The sequence below is a fragment of the Callospermophilus lateralis genome, chromosome 16, assembly GCF_048772815.1.
Source record: "Callospermophilus lateralis isolate mCalLat2 chromosome 16, mCalLat2.hap1, whole genome shotgun sequence".
NCBI lineage: Eukaryota > Metazoa > Chordata > Mammalia > Rodentia > Sciuridae > Callospermophilus > Callospermophilus lateralis.
The window spans coordinates 40,213,777-40,231,902 of NC_135320.1; the positions used below are offsets into that span (position 1 = coordinate 40,213,777).

An 18,126-nucleotide genomic window follows, 5' to 3' on the forward strand; every position below is an offset into this window, starting at 1 on the left:
CAGGAGATAAAACCATCCTAATCAAATCTTTGGCAATGCTGACTTCTTTTATAAAATTTATCTCTAATTTTTTAAAATTTTTTAAATATTTATTTTTTTGGTTTTTAGGTGGACACATTACTTTGTTTTTATGTGGTGCTGAGGATCCAACCCAGTGCCTCATGCATGCTAGGCAAGCACTCTACCACTGAGCCACAACTCCAGCTCCTTATCTCTTAATTTATGATTGTCTTCAAAGCATAGTATTTTCTGATCTCAATATTATTTTCAAATTCTGGGAGATGAAAGTTATGCCATTTGGAACCTAAAGTTCCCATGAAGTTAATGTATAAAACTGTGTAGCAAGTCCTGCTTTGTGGCATTTGTTTTGGTACCAGGGGCATAACCACTGAGCAACATCCCCAACCCTTTTTATATTTTATTTAGAGACAAGGTCTCATAGTTTCTTAGTGCCTAAGTTGCTGAGGCTAGCTTTGAACTCGTAATCCTCCTGCCTCAGCCTCCCCAGACACTGGGATTACAGGCATGTGCTACCATGCCCAGCTGCTTTGTGGCATTTCTTCATACACAGTACCATTATCACTTGATCCTTATGAAGGTAGTTGGTTTGCATTTGTAAATTTATGAAAGAGGTGTGTTATTGTGAAATCTTTTGCTATTGAACAGAGCCAAGTTAACTGATCCACAAGGGGAATGAATTTGTGAACCAAATAGCAGCTGTAAATATTTGGAATGGGTCTCCTCCTAAACAGAAATATCAGTAATATAAGTGTAGTTTTACTAATTGTTTTCACCAAAAATAAACATCAAACCCTTACTCCACTATTTCCATTTATTGTACTGCATCATCAAAATTCACATTATAGCCTGGACATGGTGGCACACACCTGTGATCCCAGTAACTCAGGAGGCCAATGCAAGAAGATCACAAGTTCCAGGTCAGTCTTGGCAATTTAGCAAGTCTCAAAATAAAAATTAAAATGGGCTGGGGATGTGGCTCAGTGGCAAAGTGCCCCTGGGTTTAATTTCCAGTACACAAAAAAGAAAAAGAAAGTGTTTTGATATGCTGGCCAACAAAACATAATTGAAACCTTGTAGGGTTTTAGGGATGATGGGATCAGCAATCAAGAGGTGGGGAGTGAGAGGATCAGATTTGCATTTTTAAAAGATCGGCTTCTGTAGAGAATGGATTGAAGGACAGGTCTAGCACATATGGTATATACTGTGATAAATGCTTCTCTGAAGATCTGCGTGTAAAGCTGACCTTTTGTAAGATAAATTACATTTTTAAAGGGTTGGAATTTTCTTAGGAAAAGAAAGCACCATGGTTTTTAATCCTTTGGATCTTTTGTTTGTTTTTAGGGGTTGGGAAACTAGTTCATAATTCATGGAGAAAAGGAAGGAACAGTACATTTCTCCAACAATCTTGAGGAAAAAAACATGTCATTTATTAAGTTGTTAATTTTTCTTCCAAAATAAAAAGTTTTATTTTTTATTACATACTCAATAGAATTTATATTTTTTCAATATAAGATTACTGAAAATGTATTAAGAAAGTTTTGAACAGGGTGCAATGGTGCATGCCTGTAATACCAGCAACTCGGGAAGCTGAGGCAGGAGGGTCATGGAGTTCAAAGCCAGCCTCAGCAATTTAGTGAGACCTTCAGCAACTTAGCAAGACTGTTTCAAAATAAAAAAGGGCTGGAAGGTGGCCCAGTGGTAAAACCTCTCTGGGTTCAATTGCTGATACCCTGTCCTCCACACACACAAAAAGTGTAGTATCAAGTGAAATTATACTATTAATCATTGACTCCATTCTGGTGAATGTCTTTTTAAACATGCCTATATTTGCATATGGTTTTCTGTACCTGCTCTATTTTGTCACTGTACATGGGGCAAACAATCTCCCAAGTGCCTCTTTTTAGGGTACTAATCCCATTTGTGAGGACTCTGTCCTCATGATGCAATCAGCAATGAAAAGCCCCACCTTTTATTGTCATAACCTTGGGGTTTAGGTTTTAAGGGATTTTTTTTTTTTTTGGCAGGGGGACAGGGCTGGTGTTGGGGGTGGTGGTACTAGGGATCAAATCCAGAGATATTTTAACGTTGAGCTGCACCCCAGACCCCCTTTTTTCTCTGTTGTGCTATTTTAAAAATTTTTTCCTTAAATTAACATTGTTTGTACTTTATTTTTTTATTAGTTCTAATCAGTTATACATGACAGTAGAAAGCTCTTCAATTCTTTGAACACAAATGGAGAATTTTTCACTTCTCTGATTGTACTGAAGTAGAATCACACCATTCGTGCAATCATACATGTACCTAGGGTAATGATGTCCATCTCATTCCACCATCTTTCCTATACCTCAGGATCAGACTGAAGGTGTACTTCACCTCTCCCCACTCCCCTTTGCCCCACCCAAAGTTCCTCTACTCATCCCATGTCCTGCCCCCCCTTATGGATTAGTATCCACTTATCAAAGAAAACATTTGGTCCTGGTTTTTGGGGATTGGTTTATTTCTTTTCTTTCTTTCTTTTTTTTTTTCTTTTTTTTTTTTTTTGAGACAAGGCCTCCCTAAACTGCTGAGGCTGGCCTCAAACTTGATATCCTTCTGTCTCAGTCTTCTGAGTCACTGGGATTACAGGTGTGAGCTACCACTCCCAGCTGAGGTTTAGAAAAGTTTTAACTTTTCTAAAGGACCCTGGGGCTGGGGCTGGAGTTCAGTGGTGGAGCACTTGCCTGGCATGTGAGAGGCGCTGGGTTCAATTCTCAGCATAACATATAAATAAATAAAATAAAGGTCATCAACAACTAAAAAAAATTTTAAAAAAAGAAATACATTTGAGAAGACCCAAATGTCTGAACTGTAGTATTTGCATTTCTTTTTCTGTAATTTTCCGATATATTCCTTTGTGTATATTTGTGTTTTTAAAATTTTATTTATAATGGCCCTTGGTATATCAGTGATATAAAGACTTTGTCATATTTCTTTTCGTAGTTCACTTTAAAAATCTCTATTTATAAAAATGTTCATTCTTTTTGTCAGGAATTCTTCTTTTAGAATTTGTCTTAAGCAATTATCATATCAAGTTTTACTTTCAAGGAGGATGGTCACTAAAGAGTTATGTGGAAAAACCAAACAAAAATGTGTAAACAATGAAATGTTCAACAATGAAGGATTAATCAATTATGTATATCATTAAAATATTTAATGATATTAAACATAGTAATAAATGTAACAAATATGCTAGGATCCAACCTATAAAGACCAAAATACAATTTTAGCTAGGCACTGAAAAGGAAGACTATATTACATGTTAGTCCTTAAGTCTGGAAATAAGCATATTTGCACAAGAAATTTAAAAATTTTGTGTAGTTAAAAATTATGCAGATATAACATTGTTAATACATACTTTAGTGGCAAAGGGTGCCTTAGATGGAAGGGTATTTTACTCTTGTGGGTAACCTTATAAACTTAACTTTTGCCTCAAAAACCCAGAACAAAATAGTTAACCTTTTTGTACCAGGGTTTCTCCATGTGTTAAATGATAATAATAATCAAGGTATAATAATAATACCTTGATTTAATTCACAAGGACACTGTGTAAACTGATGGTAATTCACTGTAACTACATAGATAATGGTACTAGTAATAATTTTTAACTAATGTAATATTTTATTACATTTAATGTAAATGCAATGGAAACATTAACTCAATACTTGAAGAATAACTGTTATTTAACCAAGAAAAATAAAAATCAAACAGAAGAAAAGTTTGTCTATCAAAATAGATCGAAAGGGAAGATGCAGTAAATTACCCAATAAACATTTACTATTTATTTGCCTATTTTGTGCCAGCCTGGGCCTATAGGTTGGGGAGTATAAGGTGGTCCCCTAACCTCACATACATCCTTCTGGTGGATGATCATGTCAATTTCCACTGATAGCATCATAGGTGATTGTCTCTAGACCCTGAAGAGGCAAAAATGCTGATAGACGCAACATACCTCTACCAAGGACAGTCTGATCATGAAAGATCAACTACTGAGCTAATCACCATCAGAGTTATGGGAGGACAACATCAAGCATAACCTCCAGCAGTTTTACATTGCCTGAAGTGAAATTAGGGGACAAATTGGTTGGGGATGCCCCATTCTTAAGGGGTTCCCCTGGTAAGCATTAGGGGGAATTCCCTTAAATATGGTAGAACCCTAACGGTACATATATGGGTTATTGGGGAGAACAGATCCTTGCTTGCTAGTAAGAGACTGGAAGGGGTAGGGGAATTCCTAAAAACTCCATTTACAGAGCAGGAGATCCCCTTCTGTTACTCAAAGTTCCCTTGTTACCGGGTATTCTGAGATATTTGTGATTATTATCCCTTTAAACTTTTTTCCTGATTCCTTCAAGGTTTCCAATCTTTCTTCAGGGTTCAGAGGAAAACAACTGAATATGTATATATATGCATGTGTGAGTGTATATTTATACACATACACAGAGTGATAAATATATACACAAGTATGTATGTGTGCTCATGTGCACGCGCGCGCACACACACACACACTCACAAACACACACCAGACTGACTGGTACTTGTTTGGCTGTTAATGCAGAGGTCCTAGAATTTAAGCATTTTATTTTTATCACTTGAATTTAGTATTATTCATTTCTAATCAGTTCATGATAAAACAATTCCAGACAGACAACAATGTAGATTTTGTATAACATAAGGTAAGATATATGTCTGAACAAAATAGTACCATTAAGAATTTGAACACTTTTGGTTGATTCTAACACTATTAGAAAGCAAATATAATTATAATAGCATAAACTAATAGAGTACCTATTGTACAATTGGGATATAAGATGAGAGAAAGCAAAGATTTGAATTTAACAGTTTTGGAATGAAAACAAATTTTTTAGTTGAAAAGTCCATTTCTACTTCCCATCACCTTCATCTCAGTTAAGCAATTAACTTCAGTAACTCCTTTTTTAAATGGGAAAAGTGACTATAACGGTTAAAATATAACAATATATTTTTAAAATGCCTAGAATTTTAAAAATGCACTAAGGACAAAGAATGGTATTATTGTTAATTCTTTTATACATGGCACAAATTACATAAAGCACAATAGGGAGAATTCTCTCATTTTCTAAGGTACAAATTAGGTCCAGGTCATAGACCTACAAACTGCACCAACCTGAAGACCTGTATTGCAATTTCAAGCTTGTGGATTACTGGTGGCCAAGTTGGACAACAAGGATAGGTGACAATAAGCTTATCATTGGAAAAATAACTTAAAGTCCAAGTCCTTTGGTGGGAGGGTAGTAGTGTCATTCTTTATATTGAAATTACATTTAATCTGTAAGGTAGAACTAATGTTATTGTTTGATATACACCACTATACAGATGCTAAAATTACAGTGAATTAAGTGAAAGTGGCTTTGAATCAATCTATACAATCAATATATGAGTCTGGATGTGCAAGCATGTGCTTAGTTCATGGTATTTTATAATATGTTCAGGAAAATTTGTTTTTAAAAGCTACCTTGAAAATAGCCTATTTCACATTATTTTTTTGAAGACTTAACTATTGTTCTTCTCTTAAAAACAGAAAAAAAATTAAGACAGTGACTACATTAACGTGCTTTTTTTTTTTTTTTTGGTATCAGGGATTGAACCCCCAGGGGTGCTTAACCACTGAGCCACACCCCCAACCCTTTTGTTACATTTTATTTTGAGACTTGGTCTTGCAGAGTGGCTGAGGCTGGCTTTGAACTCCCTAATCCTCTTACCTCAGCCTCTGGAGCTGCGTGCGCCTCAACCACGCCTGGCTCAACAATCATTCTGAACTTATTTTATATTAGTGTTCCGATTTCTAATAAACATATTTCTTGAAAGAGGAAAAAAATCTTTCCATTTTGAGAACTTTTTTTTACCTGAAATATGTTTGCCCCAAAATAAGATTTATCTTACATTGCAAATTAGTAAATGAATTTAAACACTTCAGAATTTGCTAAATTTAGCGTATTAAAATATTTAAGTCAGAATTTTAAGGGCTTGGAATTGTAAGACCTTTTTCTTAAAAATCTCACTAAGATTATAATTATGGGAGGTTCATTTCCAGCTCAATCTGCTCTAATCATTCTATGTAAAAATTCCATATGAAATATAAACTGCTAAAAAAAAAGTCTTAAAAATTGATGCTTGTCATTAAACAAGCACTCTTCGGAGTCACATACAATCTTCGGAGCCGCACACAACGCCCGTATAAGCAGACTCCTCCCCGCTCCGGGGAAAACCCTGCCTAATATTTATAACGTTATGACATACTGTAATACTCACAAGGTGGTTTGTAGAAGTATAAACATGACTGGAGTTATCTGATTGGCTGCTGGTGATGTAACACCCATGTCAATACTTCCCAGTGAACGCACGTGTTCGACCTTTTATTTAAATTTCCATTTCATCACAGCAATAAGACACTCGGGGCGGTGCGTTTTCTGTGAAATGATTATTGCCTTGGGCCCGAGGTGCTGCCTCGCGCACACAGTGTATCAGAGGAGGTGTCCGTGGTTGTAACCTCTTCGCGTGAAAGGCACCGCCTGGTCCAGTCTTTGTGAAGAAACAAAATAAGTTCACTTCCTTGACCACCGCCACCCGCCCCCAGCAAATGACAAGGCAGGAGCGCAGCTTCCACCGCACAGTTATTTCCAAAGTCCCAGGTGAACTCGTGGCGAAGGAAGGAAAATGCGCGTCCCGGGCGCGAGTAGGTGCGTGTGGGCAGCGGGGAGGCGGCCAGACCCTGACAGTCGCCAGCTGTTTGTCCTCCGCTTAGCCCAGCCCTGGACGCACACGCCCGCCCCCTCCCCGGGACCCCCAGCCTGACGCCCGGCCTTTTGTCCCCCGCCCCTTAGCCGACTTCCTTCCCTGCGGCCGCACCCCCGCCCCCAGGCCGGAGGCGCGGCCCGGCCCCTTTCCCGGTCCCCTGGCGCCCCCACCCCACCCCAGCCCAACCCCAAGCCCAGCCCCCCTCCCCCCGCCCGGCCCCCACCCTTTCCCCCTCCAGCGGTTACTGCTACCCCGGTGCATTGTGGGCGCACGGTCCGTTGTTCATTTGCCATTCGACCTCCGCCAGGGCCTGGTCGGACGGAAACGCTCCGCCGGCTTTATTGTCGGTTCGTTATGTGTCGGAGCCCAGCAGTTTAACGTGCCTTTCGCCCTCAGCGCCTCGGAAGCTGGCGGCGGCGTCGGGACTCCTCGGCGCCCGGAGGAAGGATATCTGTTGGAGGGTCGGTGTGTGCGCGCGGCTTTAAAAGAGGGGGCAGCGGAGGGTCTCCCGCACTCCGCCTCTCAACTTCGAAGGCCCCACGCGCCCCGACTCGCCGCTCACCGCTCCGCCGCCCGCCCCCTTCTCCGCGCGGGACGCTGCCCGGAGCGCTGCGGGGCGGGGGTGGAGGACGAGGAGAGCGGCCGGAGGCGGCGGCCCGGCGGCAGCGGCGGCAGCGGACGCGTGCGGCAGCCCCGGGAGCGAGCGCGAGCCGGGCGGGAGGGTGAGGCTGAGCCCCGCGAGACCGGAACGCCGGGGGCGGGGGCGGGGGCGAAACGGAGGGGGAGACGCGGGGAGCGCGCGGGACGCGGCCCGAGGCCGGGCGCGAGCCGGGGCACCGGGCGGCGGCGGCGGCGCGCGCCATGTCGTTCAGTGAAATGAACCGCAGGACGCTGGCGTTCCGAGGAGGCGGGTTGGTCACCGCCAGCGGCGGCGGCGGTTCCACGAACAATAACGCTGGCGGGGAGGCCTCGGCTTGGCCTCAGCAGCCCCAGCCAAGACAGCCCCCGCCGCCAGCGCCGCCCGCGCTTCAGCAGCCCAATGGGCGGGGGGCCGACGAGGAAACGGAATTGGAGGGCCTGGAGCCCCAACACTTGGAGGCCTCCGCTGGGGCGGCCGCCACCGCCGCCGAGGAAACCAAGGAGTTGCTGCTCCCCCAAGACGCGGTCGGCCCCACCTCACTGGGCGGCGGTGGCTCGGGGGGCCCTTTGCTAGCGGAAAGGAACCGTCGGACTCTGGCCTTCCGAGGAGGTGGCGGCGGGGGTCTCGGCAACAATAGCAGTAGCCGCGGCCGCCCGGAGACCTCGGCGTGGCCCCTGAGGCATTTCAATGGGCGAGGGCCGGCGGCTGTGGATCTGGAGCTTGACGCGCTGGAGGGGAAGGAGTTGATGCAGGACGGCGCGTCCCTGAGCGACAGCACCGAGGACGAGGAGGAGGGGGCGAGCCTGGGCGACGGCAGTGGGGCGGAAGGCGGCAGCTGCAGCAGCAGCAGGCGGTCGGGCGGCGATGGTGGGGATGAAGCGGAGGGCAGCGGTGTGGGAGCTGGCGAAGGAGAGACTGTCCAGCACTTCCCGCTCGCGCGGCCCAAGTCCCTAATGCAGAAGCTACAGTGCTCTTTCCAGACCTCCTGGCTCAAAGATTTTCCCTGGCTGCGATATTCAAAGGATACTGGCCTTATGTTTTGCGGCTGGTGCCAAAAGACCCCTGATGATGGGGGAAGCGTGGATCTTCCGCAAGTGGGGCACGATGAGCTTTCTCGAGGGACCCGTAACTACAAGAAAACCCTGCTTCTGAGGCACCACGTCTCCACCGAGCACAAACTCCACGAAGCCAACGCCCAGGTACAGTATATCCTGCTCCTGCTTTTTGAGGTCTTTTGGGGAAAGGCTTATCAACTTAAATTGAAACCATTTTCCTGGGCGAAGGCATCGTTCCGATTGACAGAGGTGCGAGGAACTTAAGCGTGGGGGTTTAGAAAGCCTGGGAACAAAGTTTTGAAAAGTTGCCTGTGGGGGGGGGGAAGGGGGATGAAATGAGAATTTTCTAATCTTAGCAATGAATTTGTTGTATTTTTTGTGTGACTCAGACTGCTTATCAGATTGAATCAGAAGGAAAGTTTAACAAAATGAGATTGAAGGTTTTAAACTAAAAGCTTAACTTTGGGCTAAAAAATTATTAGCTGTGATTTTAGAAGCCGCCTTAGGTTCCTAGATATTTGGTGTGTTTAGAGGAAGTCAAATCTGGCAACGCTTTGCGAAGAGTGGATTAAAAAGTTCCCTTAAGTTTTAGACGCTACCTCTATGAGGAGAACATCCACCCGAAAAAATTCTTATATCAGGTCAAGATAATGTGAAATCTGAGAGTTGTATGTAAATATAGAGGAAGTTATTTGAATAACCCTCCTTTCTCCTGTGAATCATTTTACTAAATTCATCTCTATTGAACTTGTTGAACCTTCTTTACCAAGCTTGCTTTTGTCAAATAATTGTTTTTATTCACTTCATTCATATTTCTGTTCCACGATATTTCTATATTAATTTTTTTAAACTTTGTCTTGTAAACACAGTTTACATGAAGTATTTTAAACTTAGCATTGGAAGTGTTTTACGTGAAGATATTGTGCATTCGATTGGGACTGTTAGGGAATTTATTTACCAAACTGTGAAAAATCACAAGTCCTTGGTTACAAAGTTGTGTGGGTTTTTAGTCCTTATTTTAACATTTCTTGTCAAAAGTTAGTAACCTAACCATCTTGGTAGGCCTTTTCAAGACTGTTTATCAGTCTTCCTTTTTATGACTTTAATTTTAGACAGCCTTGTAGCTGGGGGATGAAATCCATTCTTTTTGTACTGATAGCCAGTAGTTGATTTTAGAAAGTCAGTGCTCAGATAGTAGTTCTACTCAGGTATTAATCCCTTGCTATGGTGTTTATGGGAGCAATCCTGCCATTCAGTACACTTATACTGGAGTTAATTAAGTACACCAGTAACCCCACAGACATAGCCCAAAATTTTCTTGGAAGTTAGGGATGAAATTTTTTTTTTTTTTTTTTTTTGGTGGAGTAGGGCACAAATTTCAGTTGCCTCGGCCCTAGAAGGAAGGTCGTTTTTTAGAGAAATAAAACCCAGAAAGTTTAAGTAAAGTTCTGGGGGACAACTGACATTAGAGCCTATTAGGAATGTTATAGTGGGAAAATAATGAATTTGGAGTAAATCTGAGTTCAGATCCCAGCTTTGTGCTGTTTCTAGCTTTGTGAACTTGGGCATTTGAGTGAGCTAGAACATTTTCTTATCTTTATGTACCAAAAACACATTAACTTTAGTCCAAAGTATTTTTGTTTCCATTTCACAAAAAGAGTGATCTAAGGCATTCAAGGGTTAATGTATTTCTTAAGTTATTTATAAGAAAATAGAGGCCCATAACTTGTGAAAATGCAAGCTTAATTTTCTCAATTATGGTAGCTTGGTATTTAGAAAAAATTTAAAAGACAATTGGAATGAATTTTCTTAATCTACAGTGGACCAGTTATTCTTATCAGTCTCTCTCTGAATGGGAATACAAATTATAATTAGCTGCTTAGTGAACCTGAAGTCAGAGGATGGGGGAGTTAGTTGGGTACCCTTATGGTAGACTTTGTATGGGTGTATCTCTTAGTATGGGTGGATCACAGAATTCATTTATAGTTAAAACATTTTCCAAACTTGACTTCTGAACTATTCCTTCCCTGTTTCCCTGTGGAAATTGCCCTTTGATATAATCTATAGGCTATCTACTTTTAGAAAGTTTTTTTTCCTATTAAATTTAAAGTCCTGTTTGTCTTAAAGATATACATTTGGTTCCTTTGATTGGATTTTGGATGTTTCCACTTTGATCTTCCTCATTTCTCTAAATTCTAACCTAGTTTAGGGGATATCTTGCTATTCCAAGTACTGTGGTATTGTTGTCCTCCAGGCTTTGATTACCTATAGGAGGCAGTATAACACAGTCTGTGAGAGGATTTTTTTTTTTTTTTTTTTTTTGCCCAAGGTCAAGACCTTGGGTCCTGATCCTCTTATTTTCCTAACAGGAAAATTAATTAACTTGTTTCTTTATGTATACAAAGTATATTTGGCAACATATAATTTCTTAGTAAATAAGAATGATTATTTATTGTCATGATTACTTATATTTAATACAGGCAAACATCTAATACAAGATTTGTTTAACAATTTTAAATTTGGGCAATGCTGGAGATTGAATCCTGGACCTTACACATGCTAAGCAAGTGCCCTACCATTAAGGTACACCTCCAACCCTAAGAACTTTTTTGTGGCCTGCTACATCATAAGTTAGTGTCACCAGTTTTTTTCAGCTTTGAAGTCTTTTTCATGGATTCACTCTTGATTCTAGAGAACAAACCATTTTCCAGACTTAGCCATTTTGAGCCTGCCCCTCATTATGTAATTTTTCTTGGCTTCCCAAAGAATATCTTGCATTTGCTTTATATTGTTTTAACATTAAATTGAGAATTTTGGAATTCGGGCAAGAATTTAGAGACTTAAAGTAGTTCACTCCCTTTATTTTTTCCATCATTGTTGTTTTGGTGGGTGCTGAGGATCGAACTCAAGGCCTTGTGCATGCTAGGCAAGCATTCTACCACTGAGATATACCCCCAACCCCTTTTCTTTTAAAAAGGTCTGGTTTATTGAGAGGTGTTTGAGTATCTTAGTAATTATCCCGAAGGGTTATTTTTATTTCTCATGCTTTCTATAAACAAGAAAAGTCGCTTGTTAATTTTTTTGGTGGTGACCAAAAATATTTGAACATAACCTTTAAAAAGTTTGGTATTTTGTATATGATATTGCATGTGCATATGTGACTTGGGAGGTTGAGGCAAAAAAAAAAATCCCAAGTCCAAGGCCAGCCTCAGCAATTTAGTGAGGCCCCATCTCAAAATAAATTTTTTTTTAAAGGGCTAGAGATACATGGCTCAGTGATGGATTGCTTCCCTACATTTGAGAGAGACTTAGTGTGAGAGGCCCTGAGTTCAATTCCAGTACATGGGAGAAGGCTGGGAGAAAAATTTTGACCTTTTTTTTTTTTTTTTTTTTTTTTTAAGATGGGGATCTCCTGGTAATTATTCAGATTGGCCTCAAACTCCTGATCTGAAACCATTCTCCAGTCTCCCAAATAGCTGGAACTGTAGGCATGATGACCATTTGTATTCTTTAAATTAGACTACTCTTTAAATTAGACTACTCCTGGAGAGTCTTTTTAAACATGCTTTCTGAATTTGTGTTCTGAACCTTCTATGTTAGAGGTGTTCTGTATTTGGATATGAGGAAAATGTATTGTTGGTTTTTGTGGGGTGGTAGTGGTAAGGACTTACAGTTTCTTTTTCTTGTAGTGGGGATTTTAACCACTACCATGCTAGGCATGCCCTAAGCTCTATATCCCCAGCCTTTGTTTTATTTGAGATAGGATCTTGCTAAATTGCCCAGATCAGTCTCAACCTTGTGATCCTCCTACCTCAGTCTCTCAAGTAGGTTGGATTATAGGCCTTTGCTTCTATGCTCAGCTGGGATCTATAGTTTTGAGTAACTGGATTATCTTTTCATAGTCAGAGTCAATGATTAGCTCATTCATGATTTGACCATTTGGCCCAGAGGACTCTAAAATTGCTTTAATTACAGTTTTGACTTCTGTGTCTTGGTTCAAACCATTTTTATTTTTTGATACTGGGGATTTAACCCAGGATCACATTACCACTGAGCTACATCCCCAGCCCTTTTTTCTTTTTATTTTGAGGCCGAGTCTTGTTAAGTTACATAGGTTAGCCTCAAGTTTATGATCCTCCTGCCTTAGCCTCCTGGGGCATCCACTGTCTCACCAGCTCAAACCACTTTCTGCCCAGTTGTGAAATTTTCATTTCCTAAATCATTCCTTCTGTCAACCCTTTCTGGTTTAGTAAGCCTACAACATGCACCCAAATAATTACTGTAACATCCAGAAATGGTGAATTCAGATCAGTGATCTGATTGAGATTTTGATGCCAGGTGGAACAAATAAAGAAGATAAGTCATGTCTACCAGCCTTTTTATTTTGGGCAAAAATTAGGCCTTCAAGGTTCTAACCATTTAGGAAGAAAGTCTGAAAGACCTTTGAAAAGGAGAAATAATATATTTAAGGATGAGCCTGTGGTTTAATAAATGACCATTGTATAATGATTGTAATTCATTTATTCATTGTGTAAGTAAAAATCCTTGTTTTTCAAATGTTTGGTAATATACCTTATTGTATATCTAGGATTGGCATCTTACTTCTTAAATTTATCTATATTAGGTAAAAGCAAAGCACTGAAGATAAAAAAAACTTATAAGATTTTCTCTGCCCTCAAGGAACTTGTAATCTAGTAACAACAGACTGACATGATGATAAAAATAAGATACTGTCATGTTCAGGGTACAGTGAAGACACTAAAGGGAATCGGGCAATCAGTTTTACATGCAGTGGGTTGGAAAAAAGCTCACAGAATTGGTTCTTGAACCGAACTATGTTAAATAAATAGGCATTGACAAGGAGGAAAGGGCATTCTGGCATTGCAGTTTGAAGCAGCCATGAGGAAAGTGAATAATGGTGTCTTCATGTATCTGAGAAAAGGGATAGTTTGGTTAGTGAGCAGGATGAAAAATTAAGTGTGAATAGGTCATGAGGATCTCTTTTTAAAGATTGCATATTCTGTTAACAAATGGGCAACAATAGCAGTTTTAAGTAGGAGAAAAGTATGATCAAATGTGTATGTGTTTTTGGTTAGTGGCACCTGTGTTTTGTGCTGTGGGTTGTTTAGAATTTGAGGAGGGAGCTAGTAATGAAGCATATCTTTGATAATCAGAGTTGGCTGGATGTTAAAATTACATGAAGTTCATCTCCTCACCACCACCACAGAATTAGAATTTCTGGGGAGCTGCTTAAGCTACAAAAGAGAATGTCATTACTGAAGGACATCATAGAGGTGATAGAAGACTGCAAAGGAGTAGAGCTTCCTGTTTTCTCTACCAACTATTATAATTAGTATCACTAGCAGGTATTATTTATTATCCCATTTGCCATAGCCTCGTTTATTGTCATATTCTATAAATCAAATTTGATTTTTTCCCCTAAAATCTGAATTTAGAAGTGGAAACTAATGTTTTCTTCTAACATGCTGTTGGTTGGGTTGCAACAAAATGCAGATTTTGAACGTTTTAATACTTTTACATTACACTTTGATTGTATTGGAAATGTCCTCTCTGCTAATCATTTATTGAAAAAGGTCTGTAATTCTTAGTACAGAAGTAAATATTACTTGTTGATTTTTAGCTAAACAACCTTTTCCTCTCACTAATGGATTGATTTTAAGCTGTTTGAAGTTTGTATTACTTGCAGCAAAAGTTAGCTTCTCTCCTTCTGTTCCTTACAAGGGCTGAGACCAGGTAGTGGTCTTGTTTTCTCTACAAGTTGGCATCTAATTTCTCAAATTAGAATGCTAAAAGATAGGACAGGTTTTCCTTCCTGCCTTTTTATCCTGTGTATTTATTTCATCGTTTAAATTCTGCCTATTTGGGCTGAGGTTGTTCTCAGTGGTAGAGTGCTCGCCTTGCATGTGGAAGGCACTGGTTTTGATCCTCAGCACCATATAAAAATAAAATTAAAAGTATTGTATCTATTTACAACTAAAAAAAATTTAAAAATTCTGCTGATTTAACCTTTCAGTTTTTTATTAGATTCTGCCTATCCCTCTCCATTAATATCTGTCTTCCCTAGTTAAGATTCTTGTTGCTTGTATGTACATTGTACTATTAACAGTAGCTTCAGTATTGGTCACAGGATCTGCAGACTAGGTTTGATTTAATCCTCCACATTGCTGCCACCCTCCATTAATATCTGTCTTCCCTACTTAAGGTTCTTGTTGCTTGTACGTCCATTGTACTGTTAAAAGTAGATTCAGTATTGGTCACAGGATCTGCAGACTTGGTTTGATGTTAATTCTCCACATTGCTGCTACAGTCACATCTTCTGCCTACCAGTTCAGTCTTGTCATATTGCTTCTAAAAACTCTGGCCCTGGATTCAATCCCCGGCTTTAATTTATATATGTGTGTCTATCTCTGTTTTTGTGTTTAAATATATCCCATGCTTTTATTTACATACACTTTACACTCTAAAAACTCTGTAAGGTTCCCATAGCAGTGATTCTTTTTTTTTTTTTTTTTTTTAATATTTTTTACTTGTAGGTGGACACAATATCCACTCTACCACTGAGCCACACCCCCCCCCCCCATAGCAGTGGTTCTTGATCATTTTTTGGGCTTTTTGGGTTTTTTTTGTCGGTGGGGGGTGATGGTGGTGTGGTGGTACTGGGGATTGAACTCAGATACTCTATCATTGAGCTACATCCCAGTCCTTTTAAGAATTTTTAAATTTTGAGACACAGTCTCATTAAATTACCCAGGCTGGCCTCAAACTTGATCCTTGTGCCTCTGCCTCCCAAATTGCTGGAATACAGGTGTGTACCACTGTGCTGGGCAGTTTCTTCATCTTTCAGGGATCTGATTCTTTCATAAATCTGAGGAAAATGATGAACATTTACCCCTCGAAAAAATGTGCATATTTGCTTAAGTGGATGAGCGGGGCACCTTGAAGTTTTTGGATGGATCTAGAATTCTGGGGATTCTGTTGACCATTTTAGGATTTTTTTTTTTCCCTCATGCTGTCTCATTTGCTTAGGATCTATTTCACCCTCTTATTCACTCTTCTTTGAGTGTGCTAAGATCTCCTTTCTTCTCAAAAAACATTGAAATACCTATAAAAAAAAAACTGGAATAGAAGACCTTGGCTGTGCTCTTATAACATCTATTTATTTTCTTCAGTACCTAAAGGTTCTCTCTACTAACACTAACTTAAAGTTTGAAACTAAATTATTTTGTTTCTAAGCATAGGCTTTGACTAAAAGTAGGTAATCTGTTAATGACTATTAAATGAATGAGTAAAGTAGGATTTTTTTTAAGCTTTTAAGAGCTTTTTCCTCTGAGTAAAGTGTTAATTTTATTTGTTAGCATCCTGTGGAAATAAAGATAAGTTAAAATTTAAGTGGACATTTCTCTAAACTTTGGAAGAACTGATCCTAAGGTCTTATCCAGTTTAAAATTAATGATTTTACTTGAGCCTTTTCGCAGATTAATAAGACTTCATATTTAGGTCTGGATGTCCATGTCTTTAAAGTCTTCTTGTTTAGATAGTTCCTACGCTTGAAGAGACCAGTTGTGCAGATATTTAAACTTCAACTTTATATTTAAAAACTATCTGCGATAGCTAATGCCACCAAAATATCATGTGGAAATAGAATATTGAAGAAACCAAAGAGAGCAGTACCTGGAGTTTTTAAGAATCTACTGTAAGATTGTGTTACTAGTACTAAGAATATTTTAACTTTTATTTGGTTCAGCAAATAATATTGGCAGTTTATTTTATTATGTGCATATTTAGCTGTATTGCTCAAATTCTTTAAATAATAATCTCCTTGGAGAGTACACATACTCTTGACTTGGAAACAGTTCATTTTGAAGGGCATATTTAAAAGTTGTTTGAAACACAGCATAGTCCTTTAATAATTAGTGAAAAGAAATTGCTGGTATTGCTTGTAAAAGTAGGGAATGTTAATATTCTTGTACAGTAGTAATGAGAAAAATAGCAGTTGCATAGTGTTTGATATGTCAAAATAGAATGGGCAAATATTTGGTACATAAGCTTTTGACTGAGTTATTTTTAAAAAATTAGAACATTGTGGTGTGATGAAGGCAGAGACTCTTATACAAATTGATGGGACCCATCCAGAAAATACAGGACATGTTGACTATAACCTAGGAGATGGTTACAATTAGACATAACCACTTCCCAAAGGGCTTCCAACTGCTTGTTATTTAAACATTAAGTGGTACTTGATTTGTAAATGTTAATTTGCTGCTTCCACAAACACTTTATGGATGTGCTGCCAAATTTTTATTCAGTGTTTAAAATTTTTGTTTCTTTCAAATATTGATGCTTTTACTGAAATATCTATTAGAACTTTGAACCAAATGAGCTTGCTGACTAGGTACAGCATGTATAATAAAGTTTAGTGTCAGGCTTACACTAAAAGAAGATTCCTATTCATGTTCAGAATTTTCTGTAAAGAGCATAGACAAATTAACAAAATTTCATTCAAATAGTCTCAAAGGGGAGATTAAATAAACAGTATGAGGCTTTATTGAAAATTATTCTGTTAATTGTAATTATTATAGGCATTTTAGTATTGTCTTAGTTCTTTATATTCATGAGCACTAAATATTTTCATTACCATTTGCTTAATGTTTTGATATTTTACACCAAACTAGTTTATATATATGATCTAAGTAAAGCAACCCCTTGGAGCTTGTGTGTATGTATGAGGCTGTTGGTTTGATCCTCAACACCACCAAAAATAAACAAAAAAACCCTTTAACTTCACTTCTCTTCCCTCATCTGCCCCCAAAAATGAAAAATTTGGAAGTTTGCTCATGAATGGATTTGTTTTGATTTTATTATTTATTTTTACAGAGGATTGAGTGAGTAGGAGAGAGAAATAGCTAATTGAGAGCATGGAACATTTTGGTATGATGTTGGGGGACATGGGGAGAGGGGAGATTTGCTGTGGTAGAATGGCATTATGCATCTGAGAGATGAAGGAGGGGTTAGGGAAACTGCTAAAAGTCAAGTGAAAATGAAAAGAAATTTTCTACTCTGATTCCTTCATTTTGTAGCAGTCTTATAGTGCTCCATTATCCCTATGGAACATTGAAGTGTTCTGGAATTCTAATATTTTGTTTCTTTTGGTTGGCCACTCAAGCCTGGAAATAGCACAGAAATTCTCAAATGGGCTATGTTTTAGTTTCAGAGAATTGCTATTATTTTGTGTATAGCATCCTTTGACCAGGATTCAGACATAAAGCTATACATTTGCCACACCTGCAGTTGGGTTAAATGAAGTTTGTTTTTTGTTTTTGTTTTTGGTATGAGGAATTGAACCCATGGGTGCTTTATCATTTAGCTGCATTTCTAGTCCTTTTTATTATTTATTTTTGAGGCAGGGTCTCCTGAAATTGGTAAGGCTAACCTTGTATTCTTCCTCAGCTTCCTTGATAAATGGAGTTTTGTGATTAAGAATCAACCATTTAGAATAACGTTTCTAAGAATTCTTTTGCAGTCCTATCTTCCTTACCACTGCTTCCTCTCTTCAGGTCCTTTTTGGACCTGTATTTT

General features: G+C 39.3%; 1 protein-coding gene across 2 annotated transcripts in view; it reads left to right on the forward strand.

Annotated features, from left to right (window-relative positions):
- Positions 1-6,530: 6,530 nt before the first annotated feature.
- Positions 6,531-18,126, forward strand: part of Zbtb10 (zinc finger and BTB domain containing 10) — a 38,302-nt gene continuing 26,706 nt past the window's right edge. The window contains exon 1 of one of the 2 annotated variants that reach the window (XM_076835472.1): positions 6,531-6,772. In XM_076835472.1, the coding sequence (XP_076691587.1) occupies positions 6,677-6,772 (96 nt within the window). In that variant the 5' untranslated portion in view covers positions 6,531-6,676. Of the gene's footprint in view, positions 6,773-7,670; positions 8,674-18,126 lie in introns of those variants that run through there. The other variant, XM_076835471.1, reaches the window with a different exon arrangement.